The 25758-nt window shown below is 45.4% G+C and overlaps 6 protein-coding genes across 6 annotated transcripts; 5 read left to right on the top strand and 1 right to left on the bottom strand.

The window, feature by feature from the left end:
• Positions 1-1138: 1138 nt before the first annotated feature.
• On the top strand, positions 1139-1636 carry N7539_000598 (uncharacterized protein; the record flags this gene model as incomplete). The annotated part of the gene is made up of 1 exon (XM_056930202.1): positions 1139-1636. The coding sequence occupies one exon, from the start codon at positions 1139-1141 to the stop codon at positions 1634-1636; it is 498 nt and encodes a 165-aa protein (XP_056794495.1).
• Positions 1637-13236: 11600 nt separating this feature from the next.
• On the bottom strand, positions 13237-14286 carry N7539_000597 (glycosyltransferase family 34 protein; the record flags this gene model as incomplete). The annotated part of the gene is made up of 4 exons (XM_056930201.1): positions 13237-13774; positions 13847-14111; positions 14180-14184; positions 14282-14286. The coding sequence occupies 4 exons, from the start codon at positions 14284-14286 to the stop codon at positions 13237-13239; spliced, it is 813 nt and encodes a 270-aa protein (XP_056794494.1).
• A 1504-nt stretch (positions 14287-15790) lies between these two features.
• On the top strand, positions 15791-16803 carry N7539_000596 (uncharacterized protein; the record flags this gene model as incomplete). The annotated part of the gene is made up of 2 exons (XM_056930200.1): positions 15791-16122; positions 16194-16803. The coding sequence occupies 2 exons, from the start codon at positions 15791-15793 to the stop codon at positions 16801-16803; spliced, it is 942 nt and encodes a 313-aa protein (XP_056794493.1).
• Positions 16804-21066: 4263 nt separating this feature from the next.
• Positions 21067-21534, top strand: N7539_000595 (uncharacterized protein; the record flags this gene model as incomplete). Its single annotated transcript, XM_056930199.1, has 1 exon — positions 21067-21534. The coding sequence occupies one exon, from the start codon at positions 21067-21069 to the stop codon at positions 21532-21534; it is 468 nt and encodes a 155-aa protein (XP_056794492.1).
• Positions 21535-22252: 718 nt separating this feature from the next.
• On the top strand, positions 22253-22900 carry N7539_000594 (glutathione S-transferase family protein; the record flags this gene model as incomplete). Its single annotated transcript, XM_056930198.1, has 1 exon — positions 22253-22900. One exon carries the CDS (start codon positions 22253-22255, stop codon positions 22898-22900), a length of 648 nt encoding a protein of 215 aa, XP_056794491.1.
• A 675-nt stretch (positions 22901-23575) lies between these two features.
• On the top strand, positions 23576-25686 carry rscE (uncharacterized protein; the record flags this gene model as incomplete). Its single annotated transcript, XM_056930197.1, has 3 exons — positions 23576-23606; positions 23674-24251; positions 24310-25686. 3 exons carry the CDS (start codon positions 23576-23578, stop codon positions 25684-25686), a joined length of 1986 nt encoding a protein of 661 aa, XP_056794490.1.
• Between the last annotated feature and the right edge of the window lie 72 nt (positions 25687-25758).

The following is a 25758-nucleotide window of genomic DNA, read 5'->3' as shown; positions in this document are numbered from 1 at the left end:
TTACTCCTGTGCGAGTAAGCTTGCTCTACTGGACGCGAGAAATGTATCTTCTGGCAGGCACTATTCGCATCTTAGTGAGTAACTACCATGACTACCGTCATGTCACTGTGAGAATCAGACCTTATGAAGCTTGGTCAGAGCGTGCCCACAATTTGGAAAAGGGGGAACAGAGTTTACCGCAACAGTATACCCCATGTTGACGTGTGAAATGTGGAACATGGAACGGGGAGGAAATCTTGCAGAGGTGGCTGATTTAATCTCGGAGCGCCCTCCGCACGTCGCTCTGCACACTAGAATGTTGCAGAGCCGTTTTAGCGTGCCAAACCCGGGATTGCGGGGAAATTCAGAACTATGGGGCAACGCCGCTGACTGGATTAATCTGGAATAAAACTAGTCCACGAACCAAAGCTTGCGCTTGTAGAAATTTGGCCGCTTTAATGATACTCTTCGTGCTTTGTTAATTTCCTCAAAGTTTCTTGTTCTCTCAGGGGAAGTTGTCCCCGCTTATTTGCAAGAAGTTGACTACGGTTGACTTACGCCAATGGAGATGTCACAGATGTGTCCTGGACTCCTGGCCCAACCCTGCTGCGAAATTTTTCAGTCAAAAATTTCAGTTGTGTCTAGCAGCCCCTTCTGCGGTCAGCCCAGGAGCCCAGTTCTACTCGTTTTTGCGTTTGTGCGCGTTCTTTCGCTCGTTCGTTCGTTCCATCAGGTATTATACCAATGGCAAGCGGATTTCGAAAAGACGAACAGTTGGTGCCAAGGCAGTCGTATCGCGCGCAGGCGAGCTACGGTCGTTGAAGCTTTTGGCATTAGATAGGTCGTTGGTTTCGGCCAGAAAACCCTCTTGATTGGAGAGTCACTGCACCGCAGATTCCCTTGGATCTTCACCACAAAGCGACCCGGCAAGAACGACAAGATGTTCACCATCGGTCAAGTCACAATCGCTCCAGACAGGATCGAAGGCGAACACTATGTTATCGTGGCTCGGCCGCGTTACGTTAACCAGCCATACCTAGTTACCAGTGGAGACGAAGCCACCGACGCATGGTGTACGGCTGCTAATACAAATAATGCGTGTATTTAGATGGACTGCGACGCTACCGCGATGACACGAAATGTTATCGTACCTTGCTCGATGAACGTAGCGACACCAACCAAGGTGTTACCATTGATGGAAGTGCCAGGCTTCCGACCACGGGCTTCCCAGCACTTTGCGGACTGCCAGATGATCTGGGAGCAAATCCTACCGGATCATATCTGGGCGGAGATCCCCGATGCCCCATGGACTCCCGAGAACCCACTCTCACCCAGACCGGCAACCAGATCTAAGCCGAAGGCGTCAGCGACTCCAGCGCCCTCGGACTCCGTCAAACAGGCACCCAAATACACAGCAACTCCAACGGCGTCGGTCAGAGACACACCCACGCGAGAAGAAAGCACCAGCACTGGTATCCACTCCGCTGCCGTGGCCATGGCTACATCCGGGGTTGCAGCACAGAAGGCCGAGATTGACGCAATCATCACTGCACAATGGCCGCGACGGCAGCCTCAAAGCGAATGGGTATATGGTGCCTGGGTGTCGGGGGTCGCGCCATGGGTCGCAGAAGACGTCGGAGGCATGGGATGTGGTTGAGGGATGGACTGCACATTCAGAGGACTGGGAAGACTCCTGACCACCTGACTCAGGCCGTTACAGGTAACGTTGACAGACAAACGGACTGAGCACTGGAGCGCTAAACACCCAGCTTCGATTGTCTGAGTAGGGTCAAGGGCCAGTGAATTTCAATTTCCGAACATCAACCATATATTGTTCAGAGCAGCAGATTTGGATAATTGAAGTCGAAGGATGCACGCGTCATTCATAAGGGATGCCCGTGACGTCTTGTTACTTCGCGAACTTCATTTACTCAGACTAAAGTGCCTTGAGAGTGAAATGATCTCAAGCAGAGAATGAAAGCGGCGCATCGTCTTGATTACTAACGACTTTGTCACCTTGGAATAGGTTATTCCTGCCTCTTTCCCTATTTTTAACTTGAAGTATGGCCAGGACTAGCGGTCTTGCTCCGACTGTCAGCTAGGATATGAGGTCAAGTCAAATCCGTAAAGGTCACGGGCATCGTTAGTACTAACGGAGAAGTCAACATACCCCTGCCCGCATGAGGGATAACCGGAGTTGAGTGGCACTGGACAGAACGTTATGGGTTAACCATGACGGAAGTATTCGCTACGAGAGATGGTTTAAACTTGAAAGAATATTATCTTGATCAGAAGAATCTCTAATATCCCTATCGATCAAGATCGAGGTATTTGAAAGCATCAAACAATGTGGTGGACGATGACAGCCACGCCGGACAGTGCGTGTTGTATCTGCGGAAAGTGCCAATCTTCTTGTGCGACCAAGTGAGTTCAGCAATCTGACGAGACGCGGCATAAGTACTTCCACATAAAAGAGAGACAGGTACATGAAAAGAAGGACGAAAATAGGAGTAGGAAGTCAAATCAATATAGATGTTAACTAGACGGAAAGTAGAATCTGACATAAGAAGAAACGTCACCTAGATGGGAAGTCAGCAGGTCCTACTAGAAGAGGGCTAAGCAAAAGGTTCAAGTATAAGTATCAATAATAAAGACTCACAATCGTCACTACATGTACTACCCGTCATGGTCGGTATGGCCCACTGCTATAGCGGTGATTAGAGGTCACATCGGCAGTGATTAATTTATAATCCTAGGATTCCTCCAGGGAGCTGCTCTTCTTCCAGTGGGATACGGGTGACCAGAATGAACAGGTCTGGTATTGCGTGTCCGGACAGTCGGCTTTGTAGCTCTGTCTGTAATCTTATAGCAAGCTGCTCTTGGATACTTATGAACGTCGACAAAAATCTCGGCGAGTATTGACAGAGAGCCAATATTCGAAAAAATACTCGAAAGTCAAGGCGATGTACTAGCTTTACTGGTCAGTACGCACAAGTATGATGAAGTGCCCGGATGGGATTGAACCCTCCATCACCGCTTCTTGACCTGTCTCAAGATCGAGGTGAAGTGGTGGATAGAAATTCATAGATAGGGGAGTGTCGACAGACATTTTCTAGGTGTGCACGAAAAAGGCGTCCGTGATTTGCAGTTGGTATTGGAAATGAATGGACGCAAGGAGAGAGAGAAGAGCTATATTCTTTGGTCATCTCGTCGACATTCATCCGATCGCGAACGAGCATGGTCAATCTCAGATTATCATATACTGTTCGTATAGTATGGAAACTGCTGTCTCACCGCAGTCCTAAGCCTGGATAGAATCTCTCCTAGCCGGACAATCTCACACTCATTCCTCTCTCACATTATGTGGCTACCCATCGTCTGTAGCTGCATTCCGTCACATACCATTGACTCTTCTTTTGCAATTCGCCAGCTCACTTGAATTTGTTGGGCAAAAAGAATTCTGAAAACCGAGATGAACAGCGTACACTATGGCTGACCCATCAAACGCACAGAAATGCTTTAAAAGGTCAAGATGTGAGAATCAATCCGCATCTCTCATCCTTCTTGCTATAGCGTGAGAAACTGGATGGGCTTTGACTTTGATGTTCAGATATAGCATTTGATTCAAAGCAGCACTGCCTGAAGCAAAGAATAATTCTGTGGGCCGTGGGGGTCGTAGTATCTTGAAGTAGACAAGCTTAATGAAAGTTGAGCACGATGTTTGACGTCACTCAAATTATAGTTCCTCGTGCCCAAGTCAATTTAATAAACTCCAACAAACCACCTCGATAACATCAAGCGAGATTACCATCACGTAAATTTAATGGAAGTCTTTGCATCTTCGTAACAGTCATGAAGCGCTTTCGCAAAATGATCACTGGGCTAATCCCAGCCCCCGGGCAATTTCCTTAAGATAAATGGGAAGATTGCTCGAATTCGAGCTTCGACGAGCCCAAGATTGAGGCTAGGGCAAAGTCCGAGGTTCATAGTGATGACTTCAAAGCCAGGAACTGCGGCAGGAGAACATACTTGACTCCTGCCTTTGCTACTCATAAGTCTGAGTATAACCGCCCGTTAGGTGCGAATCTGCTTTTTTGACTGGGCTATTTTATGTCAAATCTCTAATGCAATTGATCTGATTGACTAGACCTGTGTTGCTCTCACCTGCAACCCTCTCTTCACAACATACAGCGGATTTGCCAGGAATCAAGCAATTCTTCCTCCTTACAGTATCTTCCTCACTCATTCGTCAACAGCAATCATGAGCTGAGATTGAAGCTTCTTGTGCGGCTTGGGGACGACCGGTGGGCGTACTGTGCCAAGTATTTCATGCTCAAATCTCCAAAGCGGTTTACACCAGATGCACTCCAAACCTTGCCGCTACAGAAACATTGCCAGTACTATGACGGGGTTCATCAAACCTCGCCCTTGTGTATCTTCTACTCGTCGAGATCGGAAAGATGTTAAACAATTTCTTTTTTCAACCCCTTCTTCCTCTTCGGCTATTGATGGTTGCTTTGTAATCCCATCGGGCGTACGGGAATGCGAACCGCAAATTTGCTTATCTCACTCAAAGGACGATTGGAAGGCGGAAAATATCTGAGAAGATAGTCATGGATGACAGAGGTCGGATCACGTTTCGCGTTTGGCACTGCATAATCTTACCAGAGTCTACTACTGGGTGTTGAGATAGCTTGGTGGTCAGGCGTGTCACCAGCGTGGTGCGCGCCCACGCACACCACCTTCGTAGCTTAGATAGGCACCTCTTACTAGATGTAATCTCACTATTCCTTTCTCCCCTCTTTTGGGTCTGCTACGTTTTCCCAGTAGCCCCTAATAGGTTATAAGCCCTGCTTAGCGTATAAAGAGTGAGGTTATTTATATTTCCTTACTGCCTAGGTATAACTTGTATAATAACCTCTTTTTCCATCGTTTTTCGGCGCGTTTTGCGCCTTCTACAGAATGTAGACTTCGTACCTCTTTACGACTTGATAATCCCTATATATCGAATACGGCTACCGAAGCTATTATATCGAATCGTCGCTAAAAGTCCCTTCTTCGGCTCTAATACTATTTAAAAATATACAAAATCCTTCTAGCTTCTATACTATTTTTAGAGCTCTTACGCTCTTTATCTATATAGCGGTATATCGCCGTAGTAGATACGCCTATATAGCGGTATATCGCTATAGTAGATACGCCTATATAACGGTACTTCGCCGTAGTAGGCTTACTATATAATATATCTTCGTTATAGTAGATCTTATATCTTCCGGCTCTTACGCTATTTAGAGCTTTTAAGCTATATATTACCTATATAGCAGTACTTTATCGTAGTAGGATTAATATATTTATAATATTTAATATAGTTTCCGATCTCGAGGCTTATAAAGCGGCTAAAACCTTCGCCGAATTAGTTCCTACGCTTAAGGGAAGAGCTAACTTCGAGAAGTAGAGATAGGGGCTTTAATTTATTACGGATAGTCTAGACGAAGATCTATAGTCTATTATTACTAGTAAAATAATATACCCTATTTAAGAGCCTCGTGATACTCCTATAGAGGAAGCTATTTAAAACGTTCTTTTCGCTTAACTTAGATAAGAGCCTACCGAAGAGGAATTTAATAAGTAGATTAATAAAAATATAACTTAACTAAATAACCGATTTTACTAGTTTCGCTATAAATATATACTTACGAAATATCTTATCTATTATATACTTAGCGATTTAGCTTATAGCTTTATATATAATTATAAAGATTCTTATAAAATATTTCTTTAAAACAGTAATATATATAGTATTAGTAACTATACTACTTTAAGCTATAGACTATCTTCGTTAATTAAGCTTATATATACTAGGAGTAATCTATATAATTTTATTACTAAATAGTAAGCTACTCTAGATCTTACGAATTTAGCTATTCTAAATACCCTATTACTACCTAAATAGGCTCTAGCTTATTTCAAGCTTATAATTAATAGCTACTAAAGTATAAAAGGTTTCTTAAATATATATAAACCTCTAACTAATCCGGAAAGTATACTTAACTATATTTTCGGTAAATTTATCGAATATAAGTTAAATAAAAAGTCTATAAATATAGTAATCGCGGCTATTTCTATCTTAAAAGAAGCTAAATCTACCTAAAGTAATTAAGATAGAGATAGAGGAAGAGGCCGAGGTAATAGAGACTACGGTAGAGGAGCTAGATAAGGTCTTAGCTAAGGCTAAAATAATAAAGATAACTTAGAGTTATAGTATTATTATATCTACTATAAGCGTTCTACTTATTATACTAGTAAGTAGTACTTCTTTAACCCTAAATCTAAGGGTACCTCTTAAGACGGCGTTAATATAGCTATAGCTAGTACTTCTAATTTAAAAAAGGACTTAAAATCGAAAGAGAAATCGGAGAAGATTTTAATAAGTTTCGCCGAAATAAGCTTATTAGCCGTTAATATTATAGCTCTATTAATAGATAATAATAAATAGTATATTTAGATAGTAGACTCTAGCGTATTAGTATATATAATATCTTATTATATAAATTTTATTAATTTTATACTACTTATTACTAATATAAAGCTTCTAAACGGTTATTAAGTATAGACTAAAGGATATAGTAATATTATCCTAAACTTTTTAAATAGAAATACTATTTCTAAGCTTAAGCTATTTAAAGTCTAGTATATTCCTTCTTTTAATATAAATCTAATTTCCTTATAGTAACTTATAAAGGATTCTAGTATTAAGACTCGATTTAATAAGGTATATAGCTCCCTCTATAGGGGGGAAGAGCTTATTATTATAGCTAAGTAGGAGAATAGTTAATATTAGGTTTATACCTATAATAGTAATAGTTATATTAATATACTTAGAGCTCTATCTATTTAACTATCCTACGTATTTAGTAATAGTTATATACCCGCTATAGATTCGGCTATTACTTCTTAAATCAGTAAAATTTAATCTATTTTAATAGATCTAGCTTATCGCAGAGCCTATTACGTAGACGAGTAGAAGGTAAAGCGTATATCTAAATATACCGAAGAAATTAATATTAAAAAGGGATCTAGTATTAAGTACCCTTATCCTCCTTATATTCTTAGTAAAAGTTATATCTTACCTTTTAGACGAAGTAAATATATTAAGACTATACTAGCGTAGAAGCTTTATATCGATATTTAGGATCTTATTTCTATTATAGATATTAGAGGCTATCGTTATTTTATAACTATTACCGATAATATAATACGTTTCTGTTAGGTCTTCCTATTAAAGACTAAGAGCGAAATTACTAATAAGATTTATGTATTAGTAACCTACTTTTTAACGTAATTTAACTATAAAGTTAAGGTAATTTTAGGCGATAATACGTAAGAATATATTAAAATCGCTACTTTTTACGAAGAAAGTAGTATTATTTAGGATCCTATTCCCCTCTATATATCTTAGCTTAACGGTATTACGGAGATTAGGAATCGTTAGCTTATTAAGCCGCTAGTTACTATATTAGCTAAAAATTAGCTTCCTAAATATCTATAGGGTAAGCTACTTTTAGGTATTAATTATACTATAAACTATCTCTAGTAGTCTACTATTAATATAACTCTATATAAAGCTTTCTACGGTAAAAAGCTAGATATTTTAAATCTATATATACTTAGCTACTAAGCTTAGTATCTAATTCTAAAGGAATATAGGGTAGATAAACTTTCTCTGTATATAGCCGAAGTAAGGCTAGTAGACTATAGTACTAATAGATATCGCCTCTATAATATTTATTTAAAGAAGATCGTAGTCTCTTGTAATATAGTCTTTAATAAGAATATAATAAAGGATCTACCTAAGTCTATATATAATCTCGATATAGAGCTAAAGTCTATTCCTATATAATCTATAGCTAATTAACGCTATTATATACTATCAGATTTCCTACTAGCTAATAGCGATTAACTAATTTAGCTAGATTTAGCTAATAGCCCTAATAAGCTAGTAAAGCTAGTAACCCTATCTTCTTATATTCTAATAGGAGATCTATTATTATCTAAATAGTCTAATATACTACTTTTATTATTTAAATATAAAGCCTAACTTAAAAAGCTTCGTAAATAGATTAAGCGGAGATTCGCCTATAAATAGAATAAATATATCGACGATAGCCCTTAAACTATAGAGGATAGTTCCGAAACTATCGAGGGTAGTCCTAGAAATATCGATAATAATCCTTAAACTATAGAAGGTAGTTCTAAAACTATCGAGGCTAATCCTAAAACTATCGAGAGTAGTTCTTAAACTATTAATAAAAATCTATAATCTAAGATAGGTCTTCGGCGTTCCTTATATATCCGTAAGAAGACTTAAGCGGCTATAGAGTTAGAGGAATATTTATATTCTCTTAAGTATTTATATATAGCTCTAGCTAACTATATTAAATATACTACTTTTTTAATTCGTAGTATAGCTATAGACTTATAATTACTTCTAAAACTTTTATATTAAGCTTTAGCTTAATTAATACTATATAAACTAGATAGCTAGTAGGATATAATATAAAATTATATTAAGAATAAATAGATTAAATAGATTAAAGCTATAGATAAGGAAATATAGAAGTAGCTAAAAAACGGTACTTAGCGCGTATACGATCTTCCTACTAAAGATACTAAAAAGACGCTTCTTCCGCTTCGATAGGTCTTTTATATTAAGGATAATAGGACCTATAAAGCGTATCTTATTATAAAAGGATTTAAGTAGCGCGAAGGAATCGATTATCTTAATATTTATATAAGTATAGCTAAAGCTTTAAGCTTTAAAATATTCTGCGTAATAGCTATATATTTTAGCTAGTAGATATATTATATTAACTTTATTACGGTATTCCTTAATGTAGAGCTTCTTAAAGAAATCTATATTTAACTTCCTAATAGTTTTAAAGAGCCTAGAAAATATAGCCTTCTTTTAAAGACTTTATACAGTCTAAAATAGAGTCCTCGCGAATAGTATAATACTATCTATAGGACTCTAATAATAATTAGATTTATTCGCTTATATACGGACTATTCGGTATCTATATATATAAAATATAAGCTCTATCTTCTTATATACGTTAATAATATACTAATTATTATACCTTTAGATATATCTCTTATATAGCTTAAGGATTATATTCGTAAATCCTTCGATATTACTAATAACGGTACTACTACGCGATTCCTTATAATTAATATTATTTATATAGATAGTAAGATAAAGCTCTCTTAGCTCGCCTATATTCGAAAGGTCCTCGCGAAATTTAACCTATAAGATATATATATAGTCCCTACGCTATTTTATAATAAGAAGATCCTATAACTATATAAGGATACTATAACTCTAGCGGAAGTTAAAGCTTACTATAAGATAGTAGGCTTACTTATTTAGTTAATAGTTAATATACGACTAGATATTATATTTATAGTTATAAAGCTTATAAGATATACGTATAACCCCTCCGCGAAGTATATAACTATATTAAAGTATATCTTTTAGTATCTTAAGGGTTCTAAAATACTTACTATCGCGTATTCCTATTTACTAGACCTCCTTTTTAGATTCGTTAATATAGATTAGGCCGATAAATATACGGATAGTAGTATATTAACCTCCGGCTTCCTTTTTAAGCTTATAAATAGTATAATTACTTAGGCTTATAAAAAGTAAATATATATTACTCTTTCCTCTACAGAAAGTAAGTATATCGCTATATCTTTAGCTATATAAGAGGTATTATAGCTATAGCTTTTCCTTAAGGAACTTAATATAGAGTCCCTTTTATAACTTCCTACTATAATCTACGAGGATAACTAAGGCGCTATTTATCTTACTAAAAGCTATACTTTATACTAACGAACGAAGTATATTAACGTTAAATATTATTATATTAGAGACTAAGTCTCTAGGGGGATATATAAATTCGTTAAAATTTTAACTACAGAGTAGGCCGTAGATAGCTTTACTAAGCCGCTATAGCGAGTCTAATTCGAGAGGTTTCTATACCTTTTAGGTATAAAAAAGCTCTGATTTAATAGCCTTTATAGCGAGCTTAATTCTAAGGGTTTAAACACCTTTTTGAGCTTAAAAAGTTATATTAAGGCGTTATTAACATATTTATATGATTACTTTTCATGTTTTTTATATTTTGAGTGAGATTAGTGGATCGAGGTCTAGGGGGGTGTTGAGATAGCTTGGTGGTCAGGCGTGTCACTAGCGTGGTGCGCGCCCACGTATACTACCTTCGTAGCTTAGATAGGTACCTCTCACCAGATACAATCTCACCATTCCTTTCTCCCCTCTTTTGGGTCTGCTACGTTTTCCCAGTAGCCCCTAATACTGGGGAGCAGTCGCGGCCAGCCGACCCTATCTTCGCGTGCTTCCATGTTAACTTGATGGACTTGGCGGACACAAATTGCGATGTTTCTAATTATAATTCATACGGTACCATAGTCTGGAGGAAACTAAGATCACAATATGACGGTAAAATCATCTTTGGTATATGGCGATTCCTCGGATATGCCGATGTACAGAGTTTCTCCCGTCGGATTGATTGATCTGCTTTTATAAGCCTAGAGAAGAAGTGGAGTATATCTAGCCTTCATCTTGTTGGGAGCAGGTAACTGACTGGGTTCAGGTGCGTGTCTCGTGATCTGAGGAGTCGGCAGAAGATATGGCATAGTCGGGGAGGCGAGCCATTGTGGGTGAGGTCTGTATGCATCCAACGAGTTGCGAATTAATTATTTTGCCTTCTTACCTGACCGGATTGGAACCGACTATTGGCTTGCATGATGTAAACTCAGGTCGGGCGAAGCTCAGTCATCATCGAACTGGCCTCATGAAGGACGTTGGTCCACGCTATAGAGATGGCCTTAGTGCGACTTCTTTAAAGGACAAAGATTCAAGGGTCGAATCTCAGGCAAGCCTACCAGAAGACCTTCTTCGCAACAAAATACGTGCAAGTCCCGACGAGTGCAACTTGGAGTAATCCGCTCACCCCACGACGAGGGCCTTGGACAACCCGCGGGCCGGACCATTGGAAGAAAGCCGACCAAGAGGATCGATGGCCAAGATGCATAGGAAAGTTCATATTCCAGAACTTTGGTCGGACGGAGAAGTTAAATAAGCCGGTGTCTTATTGGTCAAAAGTCAAAATAGAAGGACGCATTTTCACAGAGGTACGAGAATGTCAGAGACATTTATCTTTCAACGGGGGATATGGCGGAGACCGAAGTTCGGCATCAGTAGTTTGCACCGAGGCCGATATCCGGGCATGGCGTAAGGTAAAGGGACCCAACGCGCAATGTAGATCAGAAATTACCAATTAGCAAGATATCAATTTGGTGGGAGCCGAGATCTTGAGAGCTTTTTTGGGGTTCTGACTTTGAGCTATGGAGGTAGGATAATCAAATATGCATGTATGACAGAGTCGGGACCTTCAATGACTGAAAACTAGTGCCGGAATGCAAAGTCTCATCGTAACGACCGATAAGCCGGGGCCTAGGTAGAATCGAGGGATGTGAGTGTAAGGCTAGTCGACGAGATTGAGTTGACGATTCAAGTATACCATAAGCCTGGATTATGATGCTGTTGGGGCGTTAGGAGGCATACCACGGTTCTATTCTGTAAGCTGCATCCTAGCTGTACTGAGATCAAAAGTTATAAAAATGCCCGGGCTTAGTGTAGTAATATAATGACTGCAAATGACCAGCGGAAATACCTCTCTGTAGCCTTGAGCAGTAGTTCGAAATCTCGGAATATAATTATTGATGACAACCTTTACCGGACGTAGGTAAACTTACCATGTTGAATGACATCCTAGGATAGGAGCCAGATCTCTGCGAAAGTCCAACCTGCTACGCCAACACACAGGGCTCTGATTCGGACAAGCATAAGGCGCTTTTGAATACAAGGTCGTGATGGCTTACCCGCGATCTAAGGCTCTCTGGCACAATTCAGGTTGATCGTATTCGGAACGAGCTGGCGACACGGGCTACGCGCAAGGTATTTTGTTCACGTGCAATAAAAGAACAGCTCTGGCCTTTATACAGGTGTCATTGGCTCTCCAAAATACATGAAGACTTCTTCCAGACTATCTCATTCTACGAATCAATTTCATGTGACATCCATGACTCGTGAATTGCTTAGTAACGTGCATTCATTCGCGCTACCTAGTCTGTTCTCCAAAACAACGCCCCCAATCTCCATCCGGATCCTGATTGACGTAGTCGTGATGCCCTGAAATAACTTGGGGCTGTAGCCGCTTGAATCCATGTCCATTCGTTCGCGCTGAGCGAATTGCGTCTCGCGTCTTGCCGTCCCTATTTCGGCTCGCTTATCGCTATTACTGTGTTCGGTGGGGCTGCTAAAGTAGCTTCACGAGAAGCATCTGGCCTGACTCGCGAATGCCCTAGCCCGTCTAGCGCGTAGGTGACGGCATTTGATATGATCAGTCGCACTTCAAGTCGTCTTGTTTGGGCGGAGTCCATCTCCTTGCAATCTCCTCTGCCGCAAAAGCTTCTCCGAGACCTTTCGACCTTTCTTGAGATATTCTCTGTGGAAACACGTCGCAAAGATTGCAGAATGCACCATGTATTATTTTCTGTTGGTGTACTATTTTGACATGATTCTCCAGCAACGAAGGGTAGCAGAGTAGGTGGCGCAAGCCACAGCGTCGGAGTTTTCGCGCACAACGTCCAATAGCAGACTCTCCAGCTGTTGTTCTTACTAAATGAAGAGCAAGGGGGAGATCGAAAGCTTGCCCTGACATATTTTAGTGCTCACAAGCGCTTGTAGAGGCTTAGACTCACAGTGACTCTGGGCCTTTAGCCCGCAGCGTTCGAGCGAGCACCCCCGTTCCATCAAGCGTTCCCCATCCATCTGGCGACGACGCACAATATGAATTCTGTTCATGGAGATCTCAGGAACTGAGGCATCATATGCAAGATGGAAAGCGATGATGGAGGCAACGAAAATACATGTCGTATCGCGGTACAGATTAAAGCAAACATGCAGCGCTTTGGAAATTGGCATCGTGCGTTATTTACAAATAAGGTATTTCGTAGAAGCGCAATTGACGATGTCGAGCAATGGCCGCCGCACAGCAGCTAAGATAGGCCTATTCTCGAACTGTACCCGTCGGTTCATTACATACATGTACACATTCTGAGTCACATCGAGCGGTGACGCGCGCTCGAGATTCCATACCTCTGGCCCTCTTCTCAGGTCACTTTAGCCCAAAATTCTTTGGTTTCTTCAATATAACCAGTTTGTTCCAAGGGTAGCTCCCACTCGGCAGCGTGATTTTCCGCAATTTCCAAATACGGCGTTAGCGTTTGGTCCAGGTGATCGCTCGGGGTCCCGGGGAAATGCACCAGCAAATCTCCTGGGTGCACTTGAAGATGTTCTGGTGAATCTGGGTTCGGTCTCAAAGCGTCCGGCGACCTCATGTATGCATTGAACCATCGTAGTGGGCAATAGACTGTATGTTTCCGGAAATATTCGTTCTCATCGAGAAGATTGCTCAGGGCGGATTGATCTTGCCAGGCGAGGGTAACGTCTGGATTGACTGAAGGATAGGCTATCGTTGCAGAAAGCAACCTCACCGACCACTCGTTGACTCGAATGAAATAGACGCCATTATTCAGTCCGTTCCAGTCTTTGGTGAGTAAAAGGTGAACATCTGGGAGAGTCGGAGGAGGCAGAAAGACCTCGAGGGGCATATTCGCATTCATCAGGACCGTGTCGCTGTCAAACCAGCTAGAAGTATGAATTAGGCCTTAGGGATTCATACCCTGTGAACTCGGTTAAGACCTCTCTGCCACAACTTACAAAAGCCACTCGAGTCTCTTGTCTGCAGGTTTCTCCAACTCATGGAGCATTTCAGCGAGGAGGATCGCACACTTGCTGTACGTGCCGCTCAACGTGGGTTTGCGAAGAACAGACACTGGGTAACCGAATCGGCGAGCATGCTCCTCGTGTGTTTTCAGGCCTCTCTCGTATATCGAGCGGTTGCCGTAGATCATTGTGACTTTGCCTATTGTCGGCCGTGGCTGCGCTTGTCGTCTATCACCCAAGGGGGACATTGCAGGTCCAGCTATGGTCCGGATCAGTCCTTGCGAATTCACAAGTACTACCACGCAGCGTCATGTCCGACCAACGTACCCAAGCTATTGCAGAGAGTGTATAGCCCGAATATCGAAAGCACCCCGAGAAAGAGGTTGCGGATCATTTTCATTTTCATGTTCCGGCTTCTCGACGCCGTACTCCATTGGGCCATCTCCGAGGATCCAGTTCTGGCATTCACGTAGGGAACAGCGCAAGAAGATATATCGTAGGGAGTCAAGCGATTGCGAAGGAGGAACAAGTTCGAGGTCCGTCTCTTCCCCATCGGCTAGCTAGAATTAGCCAGCGTCATTAGACCCGGGTTTAGCGCCGTTCTCCTAACGCACCAACCGAGGCGGGGCTGCACGTTCATCGGTCGCTCAGGTGGGCCGCCCTGGGATCAGGCAAAAGTACGGCCATGCCGATCTGAGCACTATAGGCATTCATTCCATTATTTTCTGACTCCCGCGCGCCGGGCATGAAGTACACATCGGTCACCTTATCTGTCTGACCATTTCGGGGCGCATTTGGGCCGTCGCTGGTGGACCAAGACAGAAAGGAGATTCAAAGTTCCCAAACGGGCCGAGACGCCCTGACTCAGGGTCCTACCCTGATCCCCCGGCAGCACCCTGAAGTTTGTTGATCCAAGCGCAGGAAAGAGTGGACACGGAGCATCAGTGTCGACTCTGTCGAGTGTCGAATCTGTCGACTCAGGACTGTCGTGGCATTGGGGGCCGGAGCTCGGCGTGATGGGTGGGCCATCTCCCGCATTACACACGTGATTGGCTCCATGTCGGAGCCTGACTCCATTTGCGTGCGCCAGTCTAGTCCTCTTGAGTCAGTTCAGCTCCGGGGGAGCTTCGCCCCGTTCGAATCTTGTTGGTCAAGTACCCGCGTCACATCTCCCATGTGAAAGTGACTAAGTAGTAAGTGCAGGTTGTCAGGGACGACTGTAGGAGTAGTGCAGGACTGATCAGTCGTGACTGTTGTAGTCTGTTGGTCCCACTGTTCCCTGGTCTCCTCTGAGCGGTCGGGACCTCGCCGATCAAACACACGGACACAAGACTAATGCAAGCACGGGCACACGGACTTTGGACGGAATCAGACGATCATTTACTTCGATATTTGAAGAACTTGTCAACATCCAAGATTTTCGAGTTCGACGGTTTAACGTATGTTCTCTACGGTGAAGGTTTTTAAGAAACTGTTCGAATCAGCCCTTTCACATTCTTCTTTGTGCCTGGTAAACAGCATCCGTGGGACGGTGACGGGAATGGCGCCAAATCAGCCAAACATTACGACGACAGGGATTGACGCCGCGAGCGCTTGCGCTGAAACCTTAGGGCATGTGCTATTGAAAGTAGTCGTCGTTTGGGCAAATAGCCAGGTGTGCCTATTTTTGTCGTGATGCAAGCTACCTGGCAATTTCCGGTGGGCGCAGGGGTCCAGGTCGGCAGATGAACTGATCATCAATGCCTCGAGCCCTTTTCAGGTACAAGGATCACTCACTTGACTCCTTAGCCGCTGCTCTGTCTGTCTCTATAAGGGCCCTCGGAGACCCAGGAGACCCATCATAGATCGATCTATATTGTATCAGTCTGGGGTTATAAGAGGTCTTAAGAGAGGTGATATCAGCAGAGTCAGAGGGTGATCAGTCACGTCCAATCTATCATGAACTTCGCTCCGATGACGGCGGCGTCTGCCATGACGACCTCCATCATGACCATGACCATTCCCATGGTCTCACGCTTCACACCTCCTGCCTCTTGTTCAAGCTCCTGGACATATGAGCCGGAAGCAGCGAACGCTGTGCCGGGGGGTCTTATTGTCCAGAACGCCGCCACCGCGGATCATGTTGACAGCGCTTGTTGGCCTTCGGGCTTTTATCATTATGGGAGAGTGCAGCCAACCCAGCGATTCAGTCCAGGATGGTGTCCCTCTGGCTATACCTCCGCCGATAAGGCTATCAACCGAGGCGTGACCAGCGCGGCTTGCTGTCTGTCGTAAGTGTCATTTCACTTCTCGTCTTAACGTACTGAAACCAGGATTTCGTTCATACTGACCCCAATTCCAGTGGATACTCCTATGCTTCAAGTGTTGACGGCCCCAATGGCATCTATGCCGGATGTCTTTCAATGTTACAGTCGGATTCCTCAACGATTCTTACCGTACGCCAGGAGACAAGTGCCAGTACAGAGATTGTCGGACCAGTCACGATTTGGGGACAGCCTATTTTGATTGCCATGGAATCATCTGACCTGAGTCTCTTCGTTCCTGCAACAACGACAACATCGCTCTCTTCAATGTCTCCCGCACAGACTTCCACATCACATGTTTCCTCTTCTGGGTCTTCGTCTACACCTTCATCTTCATCTGCATCTTCATCATTCACAACCCAGTCCTCATCTACGCAAAGCACTCTATCGCCCACAAGCGCCCCAGGCACAATCACGAGTGGTCTCTCCTCGGGGACGAAGGCGGGAATTGGAATCGGTGCCGGTGTGGGCGTTCTAGGAATAATAGCCCTAATTGCAGCAATCTTCATCTTCCGGCGACGGCGCAAGCACCCAGTTCCCCAAGACCACCTTGCACCCGCTTCGCAACAGCGTTATTATGGTGCGCCCGTCTCGCAAAGCAATCAATATCCCAAGATTGGTAAGGATTTCCTCCCGTCTTTGGAATAATGAGGGGTTTAGGGCAAATGCTGACTTTCTTTTGATAGACGTGTATGCTGCGGAGTTGAATGGAACCAAGGAACGGCCAGGCGAATGGGGTATACCTCCAGCAGAGCTACCAGGCGGGACACGTTGATGAAAAGTTAGTCTTGCGGATATGTGTACTGTGTAAGGATACAGCTCTTTCATGTGCATACAGAGCTGCGTGGCGGTGGAGTTTTCTTGCTTTAAAGTTTAATCTATGTCTAATGATTACTAAATACTGAACACCATTCCATTTCATGTCATAAGACATTGCTCTTGGTTGAATACGGCCCCGTTCTGAGTTTACTGATTAGGGAGAAAGCAAAGCTGTGTCGAGTCGTTGACTATCGAGTGATCGTAGAGATGTGGACTGGCCAATGCAATACCTAGTTATCTACACAGCAGTCTTGCGTCCGCCGTCCAGTACTACTTTCAGACTGAACCTTCGGCCACCAGCAAAGCCTAGCATTACCCATTGTCAAGCCTCGCACCGAATCGTTTCCAGACCCAAAATCTGCCCATATATTATACCCAGGCACAACCAGTGATGTGGCTTCGGGTCCATTCCTGTTGCTTTGTCCCACTGACAACAGCATGGATACTTTGATGTACCGTGGTTTGGGAGGACTGGGCTAATATCAAATTACTCAAAACGAGTGTTCGGTCGCTTTTAATCTCCGCGTGCCGCCAATACTTCCGGGAAGACACAAACTGAATGTCCTCTACGTCTGGTATCAAAGTGCCTTATCATCCTCGTGGTTCTGATCTCGACTAGTGTTCTACCCGACTTCAGTCAGGCTTTCCACTCAAGTCGGCTTTTTTCGGCGAGACGGCCAGATCCAGTTCAAAGTAGGCGCAGTGGTCAATTGACACGTCCAAGCGGCCAAACTGGGCTAACCCAGATGAGGTGATCATCAAGATGATTCTGTGAGCGATTGGTTACAAGGCAGAGTACGACTATGTTCGCGGGCGCAAATCTAGTCCTCTTTCGTCAATTGCTCCGCTCGCTGCATAGCCTCAAGGAGTTTCGATCCCCTGTAGTAGTTGATGCCCGAGCTTGCTACGTTTCCACAGCCACTCTCACTAGGCGATAAGGATCTCACCCTACTCAGGTACACACGTCACACAGACACGAGACCAATGCAGACAAGTGCGCACACGTTGGTCACAGCGGCGTTTACGTCAGGTCGTGAAGCAATATTACCACTTGATTACTGTATTCGACAAAGAATCCTCTGCTTTGCTTCAAAGTTCACTTGGTGTAAAAGTGGCCACTCACTGGAGTTTTACACTCCTTCTGAATGGAATCAAATTCTGCAACGGCACACTTACAGGGAGCGGCGCCAAATAGGTCAAATGGTACGGCAATGGAAATCCTGCAGTCGTAGAGGGCGATTAGGTAGGTCTCCTGTCATACTCTAGTTTTTGGGAGCTAAGAAAGTGTCCATGCTAAGAACACGCTCTAGTGGTTTCTCATATACTTCAGGAACTTCTATCTGGTGACTACACGGACGAATATTGACCCCTCGGAGATATGCTTACTCCCACCCATAGATGTGGACCTCGTATCCTGCGGAACTAATGGATGGAACGGGGCTCATTATCGGCCTGGCGAGTGAGGTACGCCTCCGGCAGAGTTACCGAGTAGACACCGTTAATGAGGTTTGCGTCAACAACTGTACTAGGGTCATAGGGTGACTTGCTTATAATGGGTCCCGTACGAACACTAGTAATGGGACTGGGAACACCCGTAATGAAAGTATATCTGGCGCTATGCCGCTGTCTGCCAGGGCGATGTTTTCGCATTGTCTTGGGTGTTCAACCGTTCAACCACCACCTTTCTGTGGATAGTTTTTGACATGGTTCAGGGCTGCCGCGTGCGGTCACATAGGCATAACCACAGTGAAGTAGCTCTGTGTATTGTGTATAAACAATCGAAATATGACTGTCGGATGAAGAACGAATAGAGAGAGACAGGCAAAAACGCAAAAACAAGAACATACAACAGCCAGGATTCGCATGTGGTCACCCACCATACTACTAACTGGCCGGCGTGTGGCTTAAGCACGGCTGAGCGGACGGGAAGCCCTGTTCTCCACACCCTGTGGTCGTATGTACTTACTGGACCTGTCTCACAATTATCACAGGTACAGGTGGTGCCAGGTAGGTAAGAGTAAGTGCAGAATCTACCAAGGATATCTGTCACCATCCGCCATTCTGGAATATGAGACGGCGTTATGTTATTAACTCTTATAAGCTTAAAGGAGCTCGATCATTTAGCATACCCATCAAGCGTCAGGAATAGGATTACCAGAGTCGGAGAGTTGTCTTTGAGAGACCAGAAAATTAGTCACTTAAATATTCGTAGAAATCCTCTACGGGAGGAAAAGAGAAAGGTGAAAGGCGACTTGAATAATTGAAGTAGGAAGGAGGAGAGAAACTTCCTAGCTCATATGTGGGCTGGTGGATCACTATGTCGGTGTCGGCGATAGTAGATCTCCCTTTACCTGGGTGATCATCTCTATCTCGCTGGACACGACTAAGCACTTCGACGTCACGACGTGGGAGACTCGGATCTTCCATTTTTGAAGGACCAGGGGACGAGACATGACGAGATATAGGCTATAGAAATAGAGGCATTTGGGGGGCGCCGGGGGGAGGGGTATATTACGAGGATTTAGCCACGTGAGAGTTCAGCTGAACTGCATGTTTGGATGATTCTGCTGACTCACCACCGAGGGACCCACAAACCCACGCATCAGATAGCCTCACCTTCCTCCCATCTTCTTCACACCAATCAAGTTGTCTTTCACCTTTCTCTTTTCCTTCTCGTAGATCACCTACAAATACTGCATATGCGGCGAAGAGAGCATGTGCTGCAGTAGCGATGTGACCAACGCATTTCTGCTCCAACAATGTGCGGGCGCTTACAGATCAGATGAAACTCAGATAATAGAGAGATTCTGGAGGTATATCGGACTTATGGGCTACGCCCAAGTAGTAATATTCCATCATCGACCTTCGAAGTGGGCCATCCAGCTGTGCTTGTGACTGTACCCTCCTCGAAATGCCCTCAAGGCCATGTTTAACGCACATTTCGAGATGTCTAACCTAGTCTTGAATGATTGTGTCATGTTGAGTAACAAGTTCTCTACTGCTAATTCGAGCGTGACAATCCACTTTCTAGTAGATAGGTTGTATAGGAACTTAGGCTTCACGCTTGTGATATTCATCTGTTTAAGCTTCTTACTCGACAATCGAACCGAATTAGGTTCCAGTCATATTTCACTTCTTCAGTTTCCCCACCTTTAGACCGCTAGATGAGGTCTTGATGGCAGGGTTCAAGACAGGGTCTTGCTAAGATTATGACTTGATGTGATGAAAATTGATGGCTGAACGTATGGCATGTGATACTGCCGTCTCACCGCAATTTATAGCCTAGATAGAATCTCTCCTAGCCAGTCAATCTCACACTCATCCCTATCTCCTATGGTGATGCTGCACCTCTTGTAGCTACCCCCCAAAAGTTATCTTGCTACTGGATTGGTATACTCAAGAATAGAGCAGCTCTAATCTTATAATATAAGTCAACAAGAGTTACAAGATAACTCCGTCTCGGTATCTGTTACTCGTAGATGCTGGATCGTGACAAATATTATGGATCGACTTCTAACTTTTCACTTAACACTCGCCAGTCAGATATATGAAACAAGCTTGTTCGAGTGCAAACGACCACAGGATGTGGAGAACAGGGCTTCCCGTCCGCTCAGCCGTACTTAAGCCACGCGCCGGCCAGTTACCGGCACACAGGTATTTAGACCCGGGGTAGGGCAGGGGGCTGGTTTGTGTCTCTATGGTGATCAACCCGTGTCAGACAGATAACCACGGGCTCGTACCATCATGTCTACGGTACATCAGCCTCTAATTATACTTGGACAGGACAACGTCTTTGAGGATCATTATCGCAGATCGACTTGAAGCTCGACTTCGCAGCTTTGCGATGGGCTATCGGACTCCAGGCAATGTGCGAGATGATAGATGATATAGCCTGCCCAGTCGCGGAAGAAGCTGAGCCCCGATCAAGATCCATACGCTCTCTATGCCAGCAGGGCCCTGTCATTCGACAAAGCTCCCTGTGAGCAGAGCCTGGCGGTAACCTCAAGCCTACCTTGGACCACTGTGGTGATGTGTGGACGAATGGAAAGCTCTTGGTCATGAGAAGCCAGCGCTTGTCTTAACTTTGGACCGATGAATTTCTCGCCGGCCTTGCCCCTGGAAGCAACCAATAGCCAGTTTCTAGTCACGGTTCTGAAATGGGTCTTCTGGGGCCGGCCGAAGCTCACTCACCAAGGGTGTGACATGGCCTTGGGTTGGGGGCTCTGGCGTCAACATAACCACGGGCCAAAATGCCATCTCGATACCCTCACCCATCGATATCCCTGTGATCTCGATGACAATGGGCTTCGCCGGATCCGCATCCCAAGCATCCTCCCAGTCCCCAACTTCCTCGGCACAAGCGTCTGCAAATTCGAATTCCTCGTCAGATTCAATCGCTCAGTCATCTTCTATATGCCCATCATCAGCCGCACCACAGATATCCACTACAGCTTCGGAGAGCGGCACTTCTTCCCAGTCAACGTTTGGTCTCGAGATAGGCCTAGGAGTGGGCTTGGGGGTGCCGCTGATCGTCGTCGCGTCAGTTTGCATCAGTTTTAGCCTTCCTTTGCATCCGCGAACGACGCCAATTGAACGCTCAAGGAAATATGCGTGGGAGCATAAGCTGGCGTCCCTCGAGTCGATTAGTACGAATCGGCGAAAGAGGCTACGCCCCTCATAATTTGGGGGCGAAAAAGCATATCCCGGAGCTGCATGGGTGAGATCTATACATTGCATCATGGCGATCATACTTATCTACTATCAGACCTTTTGGGGATTTTCCATGCCCGACTGACCAAACGTTTTGTATATAATTGATCCCTTTCTGTGCCATGCATCTTTCATTGACTTTCAGTGGTCACTTCACTCCCCTAGCACGGGCATCGGGACCTTCCAACATGTTTACAGATATTAGTAATCGAATCTTGCCCGATTGCCCAGCGCACTCTTGTCAGGGCAAGATGGATCTGCTAGTGACTCGATATCAATCCGGCTTACACAAAGTCCGATGTTAATATTGCTTTGTAACCTGCTTTGAAATCAGGTTCAGACGGGATCAGGACGATTGCTTCCGCAAGGGAGGATGCGCATAGCAGATGCACGCGTACAGCCACCGAGAAACCCGCCCAGCGACTGGGCAGAGTCTACTTAAGACGCAATGAGGCCATGAAACTCCAAAGACACGACTCTCTCACACGTTCCCCAATCTCGATTTCTATTACTGGCTCAGTCCAGGCCACAGCAACCAAACTCACACTTTCGGCTCACAAGAACCATCATGTCACTCAAGCCTATCAAGATCTACGACCATGGTCCGAGCCCCAACCCCTGGAAAGTGGTCATTGTGCTAGAGGAGCTCGGTATTCCATACACCAGAGAGCATGTTGATTTCGCTGTCATCAAAAAAGAGCCCTTCATCTCGGTCAATCCGAATGGTCGAGTGCCCGCCATCGAAGATCCCAATACCGGATTGACGCTGTGGGAGTCTGGTGCTATTGTTGAATACCTCGTTGAGACATATGACACGGAGCACAAAATCAGCTTCGAAAGAGGCTCAGCAGATTACTTTCTCGCGAAACAATGGCTTCATTTCCAGGTGTCGGGCCAAGGGCCTTACTTCGGCCAAGCAGTGTGGTTTACACATCAGCACCCGGAGAAGATCGAGAGCGCCACCGAGCGCTATATCAAAGAGATTCGGCGTGTTTCTGGAGTCCTAGACAATTTTCTGCAAGACAAGCAATATCTCGTAGGAGAGAAGTTCAGCTATGCGGACTTGTCATTCATCCCTTGGTACTTGATCATGGATTGGTTCAAAATCGATTTGGCGCAGGAGTTCCCCAAATTGAATGCATGGCTGGAGCGACAGCACGCTCGCCCTACGATCGCGAAGGTGATAGAAACACGAAGCAAAGAGCCATTTGAATGATGGAAGCTTTCATCTTCAACAGCCTATGAAATCGCTCGCTGCCCATGGGCTCGGATGTCCAAGCCTCTTGCATGGTGATATCGAGGAGGGAGAGATTCTAGTCCAGGCCACAAATATTCTATCTGAAAAAAAAAAAAATTATCGATGGGATTTGTCTCGCGCTAGAACACATTCCATGTCGTCAATTACAAGTGACTGTCCATTTTCTGACTGTGAGCCAAAAACTTCCAAGTCTAAGTAAAGTACCAGTTAAAGCATGTTATTGTTCAAGTTTAGAGAGCCGGCGGCACGAGCATTCAGGCGCCCAGGCACCAAGTCATAACAATTCCCGTAATTTGCCCTTCCATTCTGGGATTAGCGTGGATGGATGGCTTGGCACAGCGACCGCGAGTTTTCCGTGTCGCGACATCCACCTCCTCCGTATTTCAATAACTTGTCCGCTTATCCTCGCGTCGCCCGATCCGTCATCCGAGCGGGCTACTGTTTTCCTTCGTCCATAGATCTAGCCGCAGGTTCCAGTCCCAATACGCATCGTTGATTGCGCAGCGCTCCGACAAAGAAATAGAGGGCAAGGAGTTTGATCTTCTATCGCCCGCGCCAACAGCTCGACCTTGCGACACTGGTATGGATGGTTCTTCAGCAGAGCAAACATCGAACCCTGACAACATAAACAAAATGGTTGGCACAGACAGCGTTGCTTCTTCAGGTCAGACTATGCCTGCTCCGTTGATTCACCCTGTACATGGCAGCAAGGCTCACATAAGAAATCACAGGGCAATCACGCCAGGTTTCCCCAGAGAAGAAAGCTGAGTCCACTGCTGGGCTCGACAATCCTCTTGATGCCCCTGCGTCGCCCAAGGCACAGAACGCCGATGCCGAACCGGAGGATGAGGAGATGGGAGGCACCGAAACCGACGCCAAGCCTGACACCGAGGGTTTAGACGATGCCGCGGGGGAGTCACAGCCTCCAGAGGCGGCGACAGAAGGCATGGAGGATGCTGCTGGAGAAGATCAGCCAGTGCCCAGCAAATCGGCACTAGAGGGCAAGGCTCGCGATCAACTCATTTCACAGACACACGCCATCATCCTCCCTAGCTATGCCACCTGGTTTGACATGAACACCATCAATGCGATCGAAAAGAAGGCCCTCGCTGAATTCTTCAACGGCCGCAATCGAAGCAAGACCCCTGCCACATACAAAGATTACCGCGATTTCATGATCAATACCTACCGTTTGAACCCCATTGAATACCTGACGGTCACCGCCTGTCGCCGTAACCTTGCCGGTGACGTGTGCGCGATCATGCGCGTGCACTCCTTCCTTGAGCAGTGGGGACTGATCAACTACCAGGCGAGTATCGGCCTTGCGAATGGTGGCTGTAGACTGTTGCTGACTTTCTGCGTTTTAGGTTGACCCCCAATCCCGGCCCTCCAACATCGGTCCTCCATTCACTGGTCACTTCCGCGTCATTGCCGATACCCCTCGCGGACTGCAGCCATTCCAGCCTGGACCTCAGCCAGCAGTCACTTCTGGTAAAGCTCTTGCTGCTACCGAGCGGGCTGCCTCAGCGACTCCCGCGAAGGGCGATTTGAACCTGGAGCTACGCCGCAACATCTACGACGACAAAGGCAAAGATGTGACGTCTGCCGAGGACAAGGAAAAACAGACTAATGGCCAGGCAGCAAACGGAATCGAAATCTCCGAACCTAAGAAGAAGGTCCATTGCTTTTCTTGTGGAATCGACTGCACACGACTCCGCTTCCATTATGCCAAAGCAGCTCCAACGTCCGCAAATGCCAATGTCCCCGACACCAAATACGACCTGTGCCCCAACTGCTTCCTACAGGGTCGTATGCCATCCAGTCACAATGCGTCCGATTTCGTGAAACTCGAAGACAAGGCCCATACCTCGGTACCCGATAAGGATGCTCCTTGGTCTGACTCAGAGCTATTGCTGCTGCTCGAAGCTCTCGAGAATTTCGACGACAACTGGGAACAAATTGCCAACCACGTTGGTACGCGGACGCGCGAGGAATGCGTAACGAGATTTTTGTCACTTGAGATCGAGGACAAGTTTGTCCAGGATATCCCAGAGCTGCGATCCGGTCCTTCACGCGACCCGGTTACACAAACCGAGAACCCGGCCCTGTCAGTAGTGACTTTCCTCGCTCAAATGGCCGAACCTGCCGTTGCTGCTGCCGCGGCCGGCCGATCCATCGAGGAGATTCGCAAGGAGCTCCGTGCCCAGGTGGAGAAGGGTTCGGGTTCGGGTAATGAAGGCGTCAAGTCTGAGGATTCTATGGAGGTAGACTCTTCCCGAGACGGAGAGCAACTGCTGCAGAAGCCCAGGGAGTCCTTGGCCACTGTGGCTCTGGCAACCTCTGCGGCCCGTGCAGAGGCTCTCGCATCTCACGAAGAGCGCGAGATGACTCGTCTGGTTGGAGCTGCTGTTAATGTCACTCTCCAGAAGTTCGAGATTAAGTTGCAGCAGTTCAACGAAATGGAGGAGATTATCGAGGCCGAGCGTCGGGAATTGGAGCAGGCCCGTCGCCAACTCTTCCTGGACAGAATGGCCTTCAAGAAGCGCGTAACGGAGGCTCAAGAAGCTTTGAAGGTTGTCAGTGATCAAGGTCCCAACGAACATACCAACGCCATGCTTGCCGGTGCCGCCACTGCTGGCATCGGAAACACCTACGGCTTCCAAACTCCAGTGGGGGAAGCCCAGCCGAATGTGCAACCCTTGAGCGCCGATGGAGGCGCCGATTACAAAGCCCTTGACCTATGAGCCCTCTACCTGTCTGCAACATGTGTATGATATCCCATGGAGTGTGGTGTATGAGGGGTGAACAAGCCGAGC

This window comes from Penicillium diatomitis (assembly GCF_028827545.1).
Source record: "Penicillium diatomitis strain IBT 30728 chromosome Unknown utg000001l_segment0_segment0, whole genome shotgun sequence".
In the NCBI taxonomy this organism is placed as follows: Eukaryota; Fungi; Ascomycota; class Eurotiomycetes; order Eurotiales; family Aspergillaceae; genus Penicillium; species Penicillium diatomitis.
This window is presented reverse-complemented; position numbering and strand designations above follow the sequence as displayed.